At 43.8% G+C, this 17,685-nt stretch overlaps 1 protein-coding gene across 4 annotated transcripts in view; it reads right to left on the bottom strand.

The window, feature by feature from the left end:
• Cdin1 (CDAN1 interacting nuclease 1) overlaps positions 1 to 17,685 on the bottom strand; it is a 213,810-nt gene that overhangs the window by 11,563 nt on the left and 184,562 nt on the right. For 2 of the 4 annotated variants that reach the window (XM_041679307.1, XM_041679309.1), the window contains exon 11: positions 12,595 to 12,933. The exons of 1 other annotated variant lie outside the window; for it this stretch is intronic. In XM_041679307.1, coding sequence (XP_041535241.1) covers positions 12,768 to 12,933 — 166 coding nt within the window. In that variant the 3' untranslated portion in view covers positions 12,595 to 12,767. Of the gene's footprint in view, positions 1 to 1,856; positions 1,949 to 12,594; positions 12,934 to 17,685 lie in introns of those variants that run through there. One more of the 4 variants, XR_005976686.1, reaches the window with a different exon arrangement.

The raw sequence follows: 17,685 nt of genomic DNA, 5'->3' as shown, positions 1-17,685 counted from the left end.
AACTGGAGCTTCAAGTAAGCTTCAGTTGAAGGATGGCAAACAGTGGTATGGCTGGTTGACTTTAGTTAAGTTTCTTTCCATGAGAATCTTCGTCAAATAACAATAACAATCTAGTTGTATTGATTAAAATCTTTGTTCCCAGCCCAAATCTTCTATTTTAATTCATAGCCAAACAGAAAATTCCTTCTGAAAAAGTGGAACAAAACCAAATGAAAGTTAGAAACAGTGGAACATCAGGGAGTCATCGATATGCACATACATGCTTTGGTTCTCATCCCGAGAGACTTGTGAGGGCTACGCTATCTTCGGAGATGTGTGCAGACATGTGCTCGTGGGACACGGCCCGCTTCACAGTCCAAGGATCCGCATGTGGTTCTTATGAAGACTTTGTTTTCAAACACATAGTTCAGGATGAAGGAGAAATAGAAAACATCTTGTAATTGTTTTAAAATAAACTCTTACGCCGTTTATTTAGTTTTTAATCTGCCTGTTGTAGATTGGCTGTGCAATTGTTAATCACTGTTGTATGTATCTCCAGACAGAGTTGTAAATATCTTTTCAGTCCAAGTGAAACATGCCTGCGAGTGTTTATGCGGAAAGTATGTGTCCTTAGGCCTGCGTGTAAATATGTGCACAGTGATAACAGATTAGCCATAGTGTACTATAGCATCGTAAGGTTCTGACACTACGGTCAATTTAATGCACAATGCAAATATCCCTTCTCACAGTATCTAGGAATGAAATAAAAATACAATAACTTGGTTCATTTACTTTTTTTTTTTTTTTTTTTTGCTTAGCAGGTTCATGTTTGCAAACTGAAATAACTGAAGAAGGAGAATCCTACCCTTGAATTGTTCTCACTCAGTTCATAGATCTTGGTTATTAAAAACATGATTCAAGCAAAGCCTAAAAGTGTACACCAGCAGTCCCAGCACTGGGGAGGTAGGAGGAGAAACAGGGGTTCAAAACCAGTCTTGGCTATATAATAAGTTCAAGGGACAGCTTGGACTCTATAAGACCCTGCCACAAAACAAAACAAAACAAAACAAAATCAGAAACAACAACAAAAGAAAACACCCTTAAATCAAAAATAAATTAAACCTAAACTCCCACCCCCAGAAAAAGGGGCAAAACAACAGTCTCATCTTTTCTAAGCAACTTATTTTCTATAAAATTTAAAAATAGAAAAGTAGGGGGTTAGAGAGATGGCTCAGTGGTTAAGAGCAGTGGCTGTTCTTCCAGAGGACCTGGGTTCAATTCCCAGCACCTACATTGACACTCATAATTGTCTGTAACTCCAGTTCCAGGGGATTCAACACCTTCATACAGACACATATGCAGGCAAAACATAAAAATACATGAAATAAAAAGAAATTATTAAAAAAATGAAAAAGTAAATCATATGCTGATTCGCTCCAGGCTTTCATGCCACATATAAAATTAACAAAGAGTTCTCTATATTGAAGACAAGGTAAGTCCATATACAAAAACAACCCAAATGACCTAAAATCTCCTCCAGGTTTACATAAGTGGACATTGCCAAGTCCACAGCAAATTACCTGGAAAATGGTTAATTTCTTTCTTTGTACTTTGCTGGGCATTCTTTTTTTGGCTTTTCAAGACAGGGTTTCTCTGTACCTTTGGAGCCTGTCCTGGCACTAGCTCTATGTAGACCAGGCTGGTCTCGAACTCACAGAGATCTGCCTGCCTCTGCCTCCTGAGTGCTGGGATTAAAGGAGTGCGCCATCACTACTTGGCTATGTTGGGTATTCTTAGATGGCATACCTGGCATCTTTCCACCCCAGGAAAGATTGCTCCTCAGAAAGAGAAATGGAGTAAAATCAAAAGGTATTTACTCTGTTTTCTTGGAGAGCTGTCTACTTCTGGTCTGGGCTAGCACCTCTGAGGTTCCGTGGTAGGAACCTACATGTAATCTTGCATGTTCAACCTGTATAGCAAGCAACCAGACACCATAGAAAAGGTTTTCACAATTTCACAATTATAGCACAAAATTTAATAACAATGTTGAAACAAATCGGTCTCCATTTAAATGAACATGTAAGTTGTTGAAAAAACCCAAATGCAAAAGGATTCACCTGAACAGAATAGTTACATCAATAATGTATTGTTTGGCAAGTCTTCCTAGAAAAGATGAGTTTTCAATGATGTTGTATTTATTCAGCATTCAAGGACTATTGGTCCTTTAACATTTTTCAGAAGACAGTCCACGTCCTTGGATGGGAAGAAGATGGGGCAGCAGCGGTGTGGCTGTGAGAGAAGCGGAAACCTTTGGGATTCACGCAGGGCCAAGGACGGCCCACGCTGAAAGTACCAAAGCTCCGAGAATGAGCGAATACTTCAGGCACACTTGGTGCAAATCACATTCATCCACCTAGAATTTATTCCCCAGCCTTCTTCCAAAAGTTGGGGGTGGTTTACAAAATTGGTTGTGTGAATTATTACATGTTTTCTCAGTTATTTCCCCGGGGAGACATGCCAAAAGCAAACCCGTCATTTTGGCTGATTTAGTGTTTGGTGTCAGAGAATTCATAATTGATATGACAGCCATAATGGATATGATCACTGGATTGGCAAAGCCTGGGCTGACAAGCGGCAGCCATGCCGGTGCTGACCACTCTGCCCACTGACTTGCTCTGGTAAATGCAGGGCTTATTTCCCAAGTTCTCATGCCCAACTTCCTGGAGATTAGAAATGCCTTACTAAATAGAAAGTAGTTTATTACACACATAGTGCTTATGCCAAATATGTCCCCCTCAGGTAGAATTTTATTGTTAGAAACAGGACAGATGGAGTTTCTTTTCCTTGGACTCAGTTTGGTAAAGACTGCAAGGTAACTCAGAGTTCAGTGAGACGTTTATCTCAAGGCACTGGGAGATTTATAGGTTCTGAATATATAAAAGTCTGCTTTCAAAAAAATCAGAATCTTCATCCCTGGTAAAGTCAAATAACCAAGGGATTAAGGCTGACGTGCACTTGCTCTATAAATCTATCATTATACAAGTGTGATACCACGCTCCAGGTATGCAAGATCCCGATTTGCTCTAAATGGGTAGTTAAATTTTCTCTTCTTTACAGCAAATATTTCACGATAAGGAGGATCTCTTTTGCTAACCAAATCACCAGTCTGCCCCACCCCGCCCCCCAAATAAAACTGTTTCATCTTCCATATTCATGAAAGGAAATGCTGGAAATGAGCAAAACAAGCTAGAAGCTAAGGAAAAAAAAAAAGATCAGAAGTCGGGTGATGGTGGCATATGCCTTTAGTCTCAGCACTCGGGAGGCAGAGGCAGGCGGATCTCTGTGAGTTCGAGGCCAGCCTAGTCTACATAGCACGTTCCAGGGCAGGTTCCAAAGCTACAGAGAAACCCTGCCTTGAAAAAAGAAGGTAAATGAAAGTGGAAAAAAAAAATCTACCACCCCCCAAAAAACATTGTGTTCGACAGCAATCAAACACACATTTTTAGAATGTAAACTGTTTTGAGGCCATTCCCATTTCAGCGCACACAGGACTCAGTTGGTGTTTGTTCAGTGGGGTGTGAGGCAGCAAACCCGTGTCTCTGCTGTAGACCCTGCACACCTGACCACCAAATGAAAGCCCTAACAACCACCTGCTGATAACTCACGTGGAAGAGAATCTCATTTACAAACAAGAGAATGAGCCTTGATTGAGGCCACCCTGTCCTGTCTGGTGGCTGAGATTGGTAGTGTCTGGTAGACCATGCTATTGGCCTTAGGCCTGGGAGAAACCACAAGTACTGTGGTCCCTGGAAGCACTTCCCTTTCAGGCTTTGTCTGTAAGGACTTGTGGGAATTTGCTGTTAAGAAACAAGCAAGCTGATGAGGGAGGGGGACTTGATTAGGGGAGGGAAATGGGAGGCGGTGGCGAGGAGGAGGCAGAAATCTTTAATAAATAAATAAATAAAAATAAATAAATAAATTTAAAAAAGAAACAAGCAAAAACAAACCCCAAACCACAAAGCAAAAAAGGAACCCCCCAAAACCCTGAAGCCCACCCTGTACACAGGTGGCTTTTCCTTCTTTTCAATACAGTCCTTTTACCCCAGCACTCGGGAGGCAGAGGCAGGCGGATCTCTGTGAGTTCGAGACCAGCCTGGTCTACAGAGCTAGTTCCAGGACAGGCTCCAAAGCCACAGAGAAACCCTGTCTCGAAAAACCAAAAAAAAAAAAAAAATAAATAAATAAATAAAATAAAATAAAAAAAAATACAGTCCTTTTAGGTAGGCCTTTATTTACAGTGGCTTTTATCTAGATGATAAGGTTGTAAAAACACCAATTAAATGAAGTACTGCTATTCTCACCCCTGTTTTATTTTTACCTTTCCTTTCCAAATACCTTAAGGTGCTTAAGATAAGTGAAGAGATACCCAACTATTAAAGTGAATAGATTGTGTGTGTGTGTGTGTGTGTGTGTGTGTGTGTGTGAGACACAGGGATTTGCCCTCCTGGACCACAAACACCACCCCGGAGTCCTGTGTCACAAAGGCCTGCAGGCCTCAGAGCTTCACTTCTCAAAGCAATACACATACTCTGCTCATCTTTCCACCACCGTCCACAGGGCCCCTCAGAAGAGATTCATAAGGCTTCTTGATGTAGGCATGAGGCTTTCCACATGTTTACAACTTGCCTTTCTCCCCAAAGACTCATGTGCAAAAAAAAGGGCAAAACATAAATAAGAAAAGAAAAACAAAAAGGGCAATATGAATGTGAACTTGAAAAGCTAATTTATTGCTGTCAAACTTCTTAGTCAGTGAAGGTGCCTCCTGGTAAGAGTCCTAAAAGCTTAGTTCAATTAGTGCTAGAGTCAGAGAATGAGCCATGAGCTGGGGACCCTACAGTGACTAGGGAGACTGCTGTGGGGCTGAAGAAGCCCTGTCCCACTCCAGAGTGTCCGTGCCTGTAGGGTCAGGAGCACACCAGAGCCAAATACAACTTGGGGAGGAAAGGGTTTATTTGGCTTACACTTCCTCATCACCAGAGTAGGATGACAGCTCTCTTAGTTGTCTCTATCTTTAAAAATAAGAGCTGGAACACTTCCTGTGGCCAGGTGAAACCCAGAGACTAGAGAGAAAACTCCTACGATGCCAGGGATCGCAGTGTTCTTTCAATACACGAAACCTCCATGCTTAGTTCTGTGTTTGGGTCCCAAGTCACACAAAGAAGGACTACACAAACCAAACTCAGAGTGATGTCATGCAGCTTCACGGCACCATCCAAAGGACATTTCTTGTGGTTAGCATTTTGAAGACTTCCCAACACTAACAGATCTTCATAATGAAGGGTTTCAGTGTTCCCTTGTAAATAAGAGAACAAAACTACCCAGATATCCCCTGATAGATAGGTGCATGGATAAAGAAAGTTCTGTACACAACAATAGAATATTATTCAACCTTAAAAAAAGAAGTCTTGTCACACGTCACAGGACAGCTCAACCATAGAGAGAAAGAGAGTCCTGAGTGAATGTTTGCTGTTGATACGGCTGGGCCCATGTCAAGGACCTCAATGTGCCAGTGCCAAAATCATAGTCACAGAAAGCAGAAAGGTAAATAAATGCCAAGGGCAGGAGAGGCTAGAGTTTCTGTGTGCCAAGATAAAAACGTTCTGGAGATCTGTTGCACAATATTATGGATATGCTTAAAATTATACGCATAACAGCAGTTATGGCGGCATGCTTATTATTGTTCCTTACAGAGGTAAAGCTATAATTAGAAAAAACACCCAAATAACATTTTTACTTCTGTTTTTGATGTGTATGTATTTGTTCATATGTATATATACACACATGTGTAAAGGCCAGAGATCAATGCTAGTTTTCTTTCTTGACAACTTTCTACATTATTTGCTGAGACTGGGTTCCTCAAGGAGCCCGTAGCTAACTGATCTCACCAGGTCAGCTGGTGTCCTTCAGGGATCTGCATTTCTGCTACCCAACTGCTTGGACTGCAGATGCTCACATCTGCATCTGGTTTTCGGGTGGGTGCTTGTGATCTGAACTCAGGTCTTGGGCTTGGAGAGCAGGCACTTTATTGTCTGAGCTCTCTCTCCAGAAAAGTAAGTATTTTTTTTTTTAAAATTATGTTTTGTATCTTTTGCAGCATGCCTCTTTATTTCACCCATTCCTCCATTCTTCCCCCCACCCCAAAAAACACAAAATAAAATTAAGACAAAAAAAAGGAAGAAGGGGAAAATCTTGTATTGGAAGCTGCAGTGTGATACAGTGAGTTATGTAGTAAATCGCTTTATAACAATCACTGGTCTGATTCAAGGCCCCTGGTCTCTTGACACTGTGACCGGTCATTGGCACTGAGCTCTCACTGGGATTCTTCCCGGACATCCCATTACTCCCTTGTGTTGTGGAGATCCTGTAGCCTGGTCCACAGGACTGATGACCCCTCCCCATCCCTCCTCCAGTGCTCCAGCAGATCACATATGGGGTGGATATTGGGGTAGGCCAACATAAAAACCCTGGTTCTGGGCCTGGGTAGTTGCAGGGCTTGTCAACCCGCCAGCTCTATGCTGTCTTTGCACCAGGGTAAGCTCTGGCTAGGTCACCTCTTTGTAGTGATGAGCAAGGGGTAGGGCCTTCAGGGCCAGCTCTACTGTGCTGCCCAGATAGGTATAGGGGCCACTCTTCTGAGTACTGCAGCTGAAGAGGGGCAGGGAGGACTCTCCTGTTCTTATGAGCTCAGAGCCAGCTCTTCCACCTGCCTCAGGCATTGATGGGGGGAGCATCTCTCCCTTGCCCATGTTGCCACATGGCAGGTGGGTGATGGAGACAGTAATCTCTCCCATGCTCACAACACTGGGGTTGGTTACCCACACCTCTGCCCACAGGGTCAGCTCGACTGTGCTGCCCAGGCAAGGTGCAGGGCCTGCTCTCCCGAGTGCTCCAAGGATGCATTTTAAAAATATTATTTATGGTCTCTAGAAGGGAGATTAAAAATAGTAACAAAATCTCCAGATAACTGGAGAAACATGGATAGCTGAAGTTTGTGATTAGCTCTGTCCCTGGCAGAACACAAGAAAGTTTTGGGGCACTGAAGGTGGTCTTTGGGGTGGAGTGTGTGTGTCTGTCTGTGTGTGTGAGAGAGACACACAATGAGGTCTTAGGAGGCCCAGTGGCCAGAACTGACTTCTAAAGCTTCCTGTTTCCTCGAGGTTAGTGAAGTTGTTCTGTCAGACAAATGCAGGAAAGAAATATGAAGACAGAACCCCACCTCTCTTTTTTAGAGTACCTTGTAGGACCCAGAGTGAGTACAGAACCCTGCTTGCCTACATTCAAAGGCCAGGAGGAGGGTTCGTGACCCTGGCTCCACTCCTTGGCAGCTGATGTCACAGGGATCACAGCTCTCACTGTGCTTCCACAGCTGGTCCTCAGACTGCACTCTTGAGGGGCGACATGCTCCACATCACACAGAGAGAGCAGAAAGGATGGCACAGAAGTGACTGGCATGCCTGCACGAGTCAGCTTCATCTCAGCCGTAAATTGGAAGAGTGTGGTCTTCTGCCTTCCCAAGGAAGCTGCTGGTAGAACTGAAAACACAAGGCTAGAGCCTGCCTTCCTGGGGTCCCAGCAATACGGGCAGACTCACAAACTGGGATAAAGGGACATGAATTCCAAACAGCTCCACTGCGGCCTGGAGAAAGAATCTTCTCTCTGTCTGGAAAGGCCGGGGAGAGATCTAAGTGGGGGTGGGCAGGGTGGCGATGGTCTTCAGAGAAAGTCCTGAAGTCACGGCTGTGGGGGAATTGGAAGGGGAAGACACTGCCTGGGCACAGAAACGCAGATGTGGAGGGCTGCGGAGGATCTACGCTAGAGCAAGACAGTGGCGAGACTTCAGGTGTGTGGGAGCAGGGCTGAGGAGGGCCGACACCATGAAGGAAGGTGCTCTGAGGGCCAAGGAGACTATCCACCACATGGAGGAATGCTGGCAGCCTTTTCTGCCCAAGGGCAGCCTCCTGCTTGAAACCCAAATACTCCAGGCTCATTTCTGTGTAGAATCCCTGAGTTAAATATTTACTTTGTGTGGGGCCAAAGTATCTACTGCAGCTCACTTATTTGGGGGTAAACACATTAGAGAAATGTATACACTAAAACAAACCGTCCCCTCCCTACTTCCACCACACACAGAAAAAAAAGAGACTGTCATTCAAAAAAAAAAAAATCTGAAAACTACACCGCAGGCTCAATTTTTCTGAGTGGTTGAGACAAAGTATGTATATATAAACAGTTTCCCGACGCCCCATGGGGTTCCTCCGATTTGTATTCCTTGAGAAGCCAGTGGGCACGGGGTGAACAGCGAACAGTTTCCTTTAGTGAGTTACATGGCCACTTTACTGAACTTCACAAGGAGTCATTAGCTGGATTTTATGATGATGAGGACTTCCAGGCGTGAGTTCCCTTCTGATTGTTTTTTTGATTAAAAATCAGACAAGGCAGAGCTGGCCCTAAATGCTGAAGGAACCTGCAGCTTTGCCTCACCAGCTGGCTCCAGGACGGAGCCCACAAAGCAGCAGATTCAGGTGGTGCTTCGCCAAGAGAAAAGTCAGCCGTCAACGCGGAGAGCCTTTATGGACTTACTTTAAACATTTTGTTAAGCTTGAGATTTTTCTTGCAGAGACATTCCTGGCTGCTTCCCATCTGATCCTAGGTGAGCGGATGAGCCACTGACTGAGGTTAGCCTTAGGTCCTTCAGTCAGAGGACTGGTCCACCCAAGTTGCTATTAGCTGATTAATAGGTGTTTATTTTTTGGGTTTGAACTACCTGCTAGGCTGAGGCCAAGGCAGGCCGACATCAGAAGTTCCTGGTGAGTGCCTTGTGCTTACGAAAGACCTTACCTTCTTGTGTGGTTGTTGGCACACAAGCCCTTATTGCAGCCAGTGAAACTCAATACCATAAAATTTAATACCAAAGGCAGAAAAACTTCCCCTCCCTGATCATTGTAAAAAGGGTTAGTGCAAAAATAGATCCATTATTGCTTTGGGAATATTTTTATCAATTCCTTGAGACCTTCACACATCCATTCAGTGCATTTTGATTACAAGAAACAAATGAGACCAGCTAGTTTTTGTTTTTTTGTTTTTTTTTTTTTTTTTTTTTTTTTTTTTGGTTTTTCGAGACAGGGTTTCTCTGTAGCTTTGGTGCCCGGAACTAGCTCTTGTAGACCAGGCTGGCCTTGAACTCACAGAGATCCGCCTGCCTCTGCCTCCCAAGTGCTGGGATTAAAGGTGTGTGCCACCACCGCCCAGCGAAACCAGCTAGTTTGGACAACTGGGTGAGTCACTTGCTGCATATTAAATTTGAAAAAGTTTAAACTCCTAATGTGTCTAAAGTTTTCTAATACCATAACTATATATCTTTCATTGACAATATTAAATGCAGATATATGATAAAAATAAAACCTATATGGATATATGGACTTTTCTTGTTATAGGATTTATGATTCTACAGGATTCAGATGCAAAATCAGAAGACGATTGCTCTGTTAATGTCAAGTTCAGAAGATGCTGTAGTTGTATGTTTACCTGTGTTTCATGTTTCTATATCTCACTAGGTAGTGTGCTCTACGAAGGAAGAACCCTGTCTCCATCAGTACTGGAACTTGGTAGTGCGTGGCATGAACAGTCGAAGGGCAGACAGAAAAGCAGCACAGGGCAGCTCTGCCTCGCTGCTCTGTTAGTCTAGCCAGCTTTGAACCCTGTGGCCCACACAAGGGAGGCTAGTAGAGTTAAAAATCGCCCAAGGACTTGTTAGCAGACTTTCACAAGAAAATAGGTCTGGGAGTTTTTCCCCCGTTAGCTTATATCTGTCACCTCAGCCTTAATGGCAGGTTTTGTCCCAGCACTGGCACCCCTCCCTTACCTTTCAAGCGAACACAAAAGCATTTCCAGCTAGACTTTTGAACAGTAGCAAGCCTTAGAAGTCAGGGTTAGGAAAGGCTGACAGCAGCGCTATCCCCCATGAGAGCCGAACTGTTCATGAGGCTGCCGAGCAAGGCCCGGCTGTATTTCTACTCTGAGGATAGATGCTGAAGATCTCGAGAGACTGCAAGTTCAGTCTGTGAAGTTGTTATGTCCACAATTTGATCAGCAAGGCCTGGAACAGGGACACGGATGGCAATTTGCCACCATGATTTCCACAGGGAAGCAACCCCAGAGCCTTTGGTCTATTTTCATGATAGACGCCACACAGATCAATCACCCAGAGCTCCCGACACCTTCATAAAGCCTTTTAGGCTTATTTATGGCCCAAGCATTAGTTTGACTGAAGCGGACTAACAGGTGCCATTTGGAAGGACAGTTCTTTCATGTCACCGATGATTACACCCGGACAGGCTCTAGAATGCATCTGCTTTTGGCAGGACCAACCATACCCATGCCACTTTGGCAGCCCCTCAATTCTAACGCCATCAGGTGGTTGCTGCCACTCTAGGACCCTGGTGTTTCAGAGAGGACGGGAGAGGTATGTTAGGAAGGGGAAGGGTACTGTGTGTACAGAAAAGCTTTCACAGTCATGGTATGGTAATCAAACTCTGTCATAGCTTAAAAATTGTTTAGCACAAGGAGCTTGCTTTTCTTTATTAAATTTCACTTAATTTGATAAGATTAATATGGCTAATTCAACAATAAAAATGTGTACGTTATGGGACTGGAGAGATGAGCATAGTGGTCTATGTTTGGTTTTCGGTACATACTTTGAGGCGCTCACAAGCACCTGTAACTCCAGCTTCAGGGGATCAAGCACCCCCCTTTGGCCTCCGCTGGCACTGCACTCATGTGCACAAACCCCAACCCAGACAAAGCACCTTTGAAAGACTTGTAGTTGGAAATACTACAGTGGCAAAAGCCTCCATTATGCACCTTCATGTTGATTAGATTCACTACTCAAAATTCTAAATGCAGTAGCCAAAACAAGAACCTGTAAGAGTTCAGAGGGCAGATTTTCTCAAGTTCTATCTTGACTTTCTAAGTGGTTATCACACTCTGATTAAGTTTATTAAAATGTTTCCATATTTATTTATTAAAGGACTAGGCAGCATTAGTTTAAGAAAATGGTTTGCACTCTCAATTCACTTGTGTGCTTGTGTGTGTGTATGTGTGTGTCCCTTTTTCTGGAAAACTGTATATGCCGTTTCTTACCCAAAGAAACGAAAGCCATGCTGGGAAACTGAGGTAATGGTGTAGTCAGTGTGGGTTACACTGTAGCCGCTTGCTTCTCTGTGTTCTGGGGAACATGGGAAAGTGGGCGCTTCCCTTACTCAAACTAAATAACTAACTAGGTGGCAAATACAATTTTTTTTCTTCCAGACACGAGAAAACGGCATTTGCCAAGTGCTTTGCAGAAGTCCTTAGGTGACACAGACATGCTGTGTTTGGGAGGACGATGGAACTAGAGAAGCTGAGAGCCCCAAAGACTGACAGGAAACAACGGAGGGAGGACAGAGTGGTGCTGATGGCTTGCTTATCCGGGGCCCAGGGGAGCCCTGGGAGGTGCTGTGATCCCACTGCCCTGCGGACCCTATTACATTGAAAAGTCTTCCAATTGAGTCAGATGAAAACAAAGCTTTGCAAGTTGCATCTCAATTTCTAGAATGAGATCTGAAATTTTATTCTTACTGAGGTTGCTTAAATGCAGCCAATCTGACAAGACTGCTAAGCAATACTAAAACAAATTTTAGCATGAATGTATCTTGAAATGGATCCAGGTATTTCTTTGAGATACCATCACCTCCCTTTCGTGAGCATCAGCCACAGACACACCTCCAGATTCTGTAAATTGGTTTTTGGTTAGGCATTTGAAACCACCTAAGGCTATAGTAATTTTTATCTGTCATTAATAGCCTTTAAAAGTTTTCAAAATCATACATGATTTATATTTTGTTCAAATTTATGATTACCATTATAGTTATCTCCTTAATCATGGGGTGAGGGTTTGTTTTTCAGGTAAAGGGAAAACATACTGGTTAGTTCAATTTCACAACTCCAAGTGCCATAATTTAAAAAATTGTGTCCCCCCTAAAAATGTGCATTCAAATATTTTCTGAATTTCCTTATCAATAACATAATGTACCTAGTGCTTGATTTTTTTTTTTTGCTCTGATTCCTATATACTGGGATGTAAAGAAAAGCAAAAGGATTCATGACATTTCTGAGACGATGGGGCTGAATCCTTAAGCGGCAGAGCAGACTAAGTTCCCAGACCAGTGACATCCAGCTAGGTGTACTAGGAGAACATCTCAACTTCATTAACATCAGTTAACAAAGCCGACTTGGGGGTGTTCGTATATCCACTATAATCTTTAGAGCATGCTGGGTGTAATCAGGTGGGGGGTATTCAATGGGAAAAGTGAGTAACTGCCCAAATTACACAGCAGACACCCCAGACCCTTAAAAGGTAAAAATATGGAAGGGACGGACACTTGCCCTGGAATGGAGAAAAGGGTTTCCTGTGCCTGGATCATTTTTCAAAGTATAGTACATTTATTAATGCAAATGAAAATGTGGGTGAAGGAAGTACAAAAGCCTACCTACAGCCTAGGATGTAAGCGCGGAAGAAGGGAGAATCATGAACATTACTCAGAGAGACACCGGTGGGGTGGAGGCAGGGAAGGGAGGAGTCTCGGGAGTCAAGAGTATGATTAACACTGCCACCGTGGATGACAAGGATCCAGACAGTAAACTAGGAGGTATTGCAACCCCCGGATGGGGCGGGGGAGGGCTGCTGATACTCAGGGAAGGAGGAGGGACAAAGACTGAGCCAGACTGGAGAGAGAACAGAGCAGGTAGGAGCAGGTTGTCCTCCGTGTCCACGCACACGAGCAGAAGGTCAAAAAAACGTGACAGCGATGGAGAGAAAACAGGAGCTGCCACTGTGAGAGGGACACATGACAAGCCCTGTGGATGACGAAAGAAAATTAAAATTCTTAGGGTTTACGGACCTAGGGTGATTTCAGAAACAATTATTTAAATAAAAAAGACAAATTATAATCTTAATAGACAGAGTTAGAAAGATATCAGAAATGTGACCCCATCCATAACAGTTTTTTACTATGGCAACAGTGTTTTATATTCATAGGACAGAGAACTGGAATGTATCTAACGGAATAAAAAGTTATCTTAAAATACGTATTTTCAGCTTTGTTGCCTTAAACTCTCATTAACAACCGACCTCACGTTATGCATATGGGTGCTTACTGTAATATTCCCATTTGTCTCATTCTCATTTTTTGCTCATGAACACTGACAACATTTAACGATGATTGATCTTAACTGAGTAAGGGAGGGACTCTTAAAACACTGACCACGGCTCTGAAAATGTCTGCTGCCATTGTGAGCCGTGGGGTCCAGTCATCTTCTTGGTGTAGTGGTGTCAGACTAACAAGACGTAACAAATAGTGAGGCAAATTAAACTTTGGGCCAGCGCCCTCTCACTTACAATAAATCTTGGGCTCAAGAATTATGGCTTCACGACTAGTTCATTCTACAAGAAAGTATTCGAGCTCCCGGGGGTTTCTTAGCTTCCAATTAGTTATCTGCACAAGGTAACAGGAACAGTGTTTCCATGGGTCACCGGAGAGCTAGTTTTCAAGTTGTGATGTGAGAAAAGTCCCCAGACCAACCGCCAGCTGTGGCTGTGAGCAGCAGCTCTTCTTTGCGCTGTGGTGAGTATGCGGATGCACTGTATTTGGACGGTCCTGTGCACCTGCCCTCACCTGGCTTCGACACATGACTCTCCGCTCTCTAGGTTACTAAATCACATGCTCCCTGAATGTCAGTCACCCGAAATGAAACATGTCTGTGCTTCCGATGACAGACTGAAGCTTGGGGGCTCCAAGTGTGTGCATTTGCCTTTGAGTTAACCAGAAGGTTCAGCTGGGTGTGGTGGTGCATGCTTGTAATCCCAGTACGTGGTGGATTGAACAGGAGAATCAAAAGATTCAGGCCATCTTGGGCTACACAGGGAGACCCAGTCTCAGCAAACAAACAAACAAATCACAACAAAAGCAAGCCAAGTCAAGCAAAATAGAACAAAAGCAGAAGAGCATCAGATGGATTTCTGAATTTGTTGTTACTCTCAGGGCCTCTTCTGACCACTGCTATATAATTTTATTACAGGGGAACCCAAGTGTTTGTGATTAACCTGTGGGTATTTTCTCCAGCTGACATAACAGCCTAGGACGTCCTCTAATAATAAGTCTAATCATTCACCCCATTGTCAGAAATACGCAGAAATAATAGCCACAGAATTCAATCTGCACAGAAGAACTAAACCTTCATAGAGGAGCTCGCCTGGCACCTGAGATCAGCCCATAGCTCATTCAGAACGATAGCCCTTTCTTTGTGGCCCCATTGAGTGAGATACTGCTTGAGTTAACAGCACTTGGTTTTACTTGGGTAAAGAAAGTCACACAGAGACACAGACAAAAGGACACACACACACACACACAGCCATGAAATCAGCAGGGGAATTTTCTCAAAAGTGCTGCCCACAGGGAATTCCTGCAAGATTCCCTGTGTGCAACAATTATGTTTACAGCACTGAAGGAAAAATCAGCAAAGAGGAGGACAGTTGCCTAGCATAGGGAAACTAAGAAGAGGGGGATTTGTTTACCAAGCAGAGCTAAAGGGGAAGGTGAGATAATTCAACATATATGCATTATTTAAGATAAGACCAACCCCCATCCCTTTAAAGAAATCTATGAGAAGGAGGAGAGAGTTTGTCCTCCTAATGAGATCCATTGCTCTTCCTTGATGTAAAGCAAGTGTACTAAGGACATCAAGAAAAATCTGAGCGGACACATCCTTAAGTAAACAAGGACACTAAGTTTTCTGTGTTCCTTCTGCGTAAACTGCATTCTAGCCTTAGAGTAAGGGTCTTAAAACTGTTTCAAGCAAAAGCCTTTTGCTGGATTCCAATGCCTTTTTCCCCTTTTTAAATAAAGAACTGACTTGAGCAGCTAGTCGTCTTTACTAGACACCACCCTCATGGCCACCGCTGGCCCTGGCTCCGCCTCTGCCTCTCCGCCATCCAGGAAGCCCCCCACACTCTGGCAGGCACTTTGCATAGTTTATCACAAATCTTTCCTCTAACCGCATGAGAGTTATTTTGAATCCATTTACAAATTCCAACTTCTATTTCCCAAGTGTTCACTATATGCTCATGTGCACCGTGGCTCAGAGGCAGCCCCTCGCGCTGTTAGGTCTGGGCTCTGTTTAAACAAGTGCCGCTAGTTTCATCATGCAATCATTTAAAAATAATGAACACTTTGGGGCTTAGTAAATGAAAAAGGCTGTCACTGACTGGGAGAAAGGCGCATTTTCCTTGTGACAAAGTCCTTCCATATTAGTCCCCTTGCCTATTTGAATTTATCTCAGACTTTTAGGAGAGAATTAGGAATCTGTCTCAGACTTTTAGGAGAGAATTAAGAATCTGAAAATCACACATAGGAACTTGAAAAAAAATCTTTTAAATAGCATTAAAAAGAAAAAAAAAATCTCCCCCATTCCCAACATATGTTTTTACACAAATCTGCATGCTCCAATTAATCTGCCCAACTGCTGGAGTGCGGCTGGACGCCTTAATCATCTTTACAAGCACAATGTACAATTTGTAGTCTGATTTCTACTGAGAAAAAGTGCACCTAATTTTGGCTAGACCTATTTTAGAAAATTAGAATTTAACCATAGCTTCATACAGCCTTAAAAAGACAAACTGTTTGCAGCTGCTCACAGGTCAGCAGCACTGTGATGGTCTGAGGACTGGAGGAGACCCTCTGCAGCACTGTCTCACTGCACGGCACAGAAGACACGGACCCGGGGAGACCCTCTGCAGCACTGTCTCACTGCACGGCACAGAAGACACGGACCTGGGGAGACCCTCTGCAGCACTGTCTCACTGCACGGCACAGAAGACATGGACCCGGGGAGACCCTCTGCAGCACTGTCTCACTGCACGGCACAGAAGACACGGACCCGGGGAGACCCTCTGCAGCACTGTCTCACTGCACGGCACAGAAGACACGGACCCGGGGAGACCCTCTGCAGCACTGTCTCACTGCACGGCACAGAAGACACGGACCTGAGGAGACCCTCTGCAGCACTGTCTCACTGCATGGCACAGAAGACACAGGGATGAGTAAAATTCATCTCACCCTAACAACCATCATTGGGAAAGGAGGGAGGAGTGGAGAGGTCCTGGGATGAACTGACGCTATGACATGCTTTTCCGGTCACCAGCCTGGCTGGGAGGCCTCTTTCTTTCTCCAGTGTAATAAATTAATGTGCAGTACAATACCATGTGTGGAACAAGGTACATTTCATTTCCTTTTTCAATCCCTTGGCTCAAGAGAATAGTCTTCTGGGAAACGGCAATTGTATTTATTGTTATTTGATGATGAAATGTCACCTGAGTGAAATACCTGTATAATAATTTCTTTCATTCAATAAAGCTATCAAGTGTTTTTGGCTGTGTTCAATCCTGCCATTTGTGCTTTAGTGCCCGCCAACATCACCAAAGAGAAAAACTCCTGCGTGTGCTAGTGTTAGTTCATATTGGTGCATATCCTCACCCCACTTCTCTCTTAAAAAAGTTCTTTGCAGTCTAAAATGTCATAAAACCCTCAAGATCCAGAATGTCATTACCATTGTACAACCTGGTACAGAAAATCATTTTACATGAGAGCAAAGTGATTATTAGCTAGTCTAGAGAACCAAGATTTATGAGGACTGAGTTAATGGCATTAATATGCAATTATACCCACTGTCTGGTAAACTGTAAACACCATTGCTGCATCTTCTTGCTAATCTAAGGGAAGGGTCCCCAGCTACCTGGAGCTCTGACATCTTCTTGGGGTTGGCTTTGGCCACACCACTGGAACGTTACAGTGATATTTAGGATTTTATCATAATTTTGCATATAAATTACGGAAAGTAACAATCACCTTGACTTTAGAGTATTTTTTTCCTTATTCCTTCAGATAACTGGATATACCCTTGACAAGCTAGGGCCAGTAATTACTGGTCGCATGGGAGAAAACAGGCTCTTCTTCCTTAATTAGCCTGGTTACAATACAGGACTACTACTGGGGGAGGAATCCCATTTGAAGGGAAAACTACATTCTGGTCAAGACTATCTCTGGCTGATACACACTTAAAATATTTTCCCCTGTGGGGAAAACCTCCAGAGACATAAGAAATCATTATCCTGAGGAACAGGGCTCTAACCTGCGCTGAGGCCATAGCCTGGATTTGTTGCCAGTTCCTCCAGGAACTGAGAATTTCGTAAGGGATCGGGGTACGTGCACCTCTGTGCTCCAGGTGCCAAGCAGGGGACCTGACAGAGTGGGGAGTTCCATGCATGCTGGTGGATGAATGTCAAACTTGTGAGTTTATTCCACGCTTGACACTGAATTTATGAAACTACAGCCTTGTCCAACAAGCTCCCTCCCTGCACCCTGGCACCGCAGCTCTGGTCTCTGCACTCTGTGCTCAAAGGTAGAGGTAGCATAGCCTCTATCTGAACCTTTACAGCAGACACAAATATCTGTGGTAGATCTCTCACTACTGTGTTATTTTTAAATGAGCAATAAAGGTCCTATGGGAAGGAACAAAGTCAAGGTGCACAGTTGGTGGTTTGGACATGGGACC

Source organism: Microtus oregoni, unplaced genomic scaffold (assembly GCF_018167655.1).
Source record: "Microtus oregoni isolate MIOR12 unplaced genomic scaffold, Mior012 000031F_ref0000149, whole genome shotgun sequence".
NCBI classification, from domain to species: domain Eukaryota; kingdom Metazoa; phylum Chordata; class Mammalia; order Rodentia; family Cricetidae; genus Microtus; species Microtus oregoni.
Note: the sequence above shows the minus strand (reverse complement) of the source record. Positions and strands in the feature narration are given on the sequence as shown.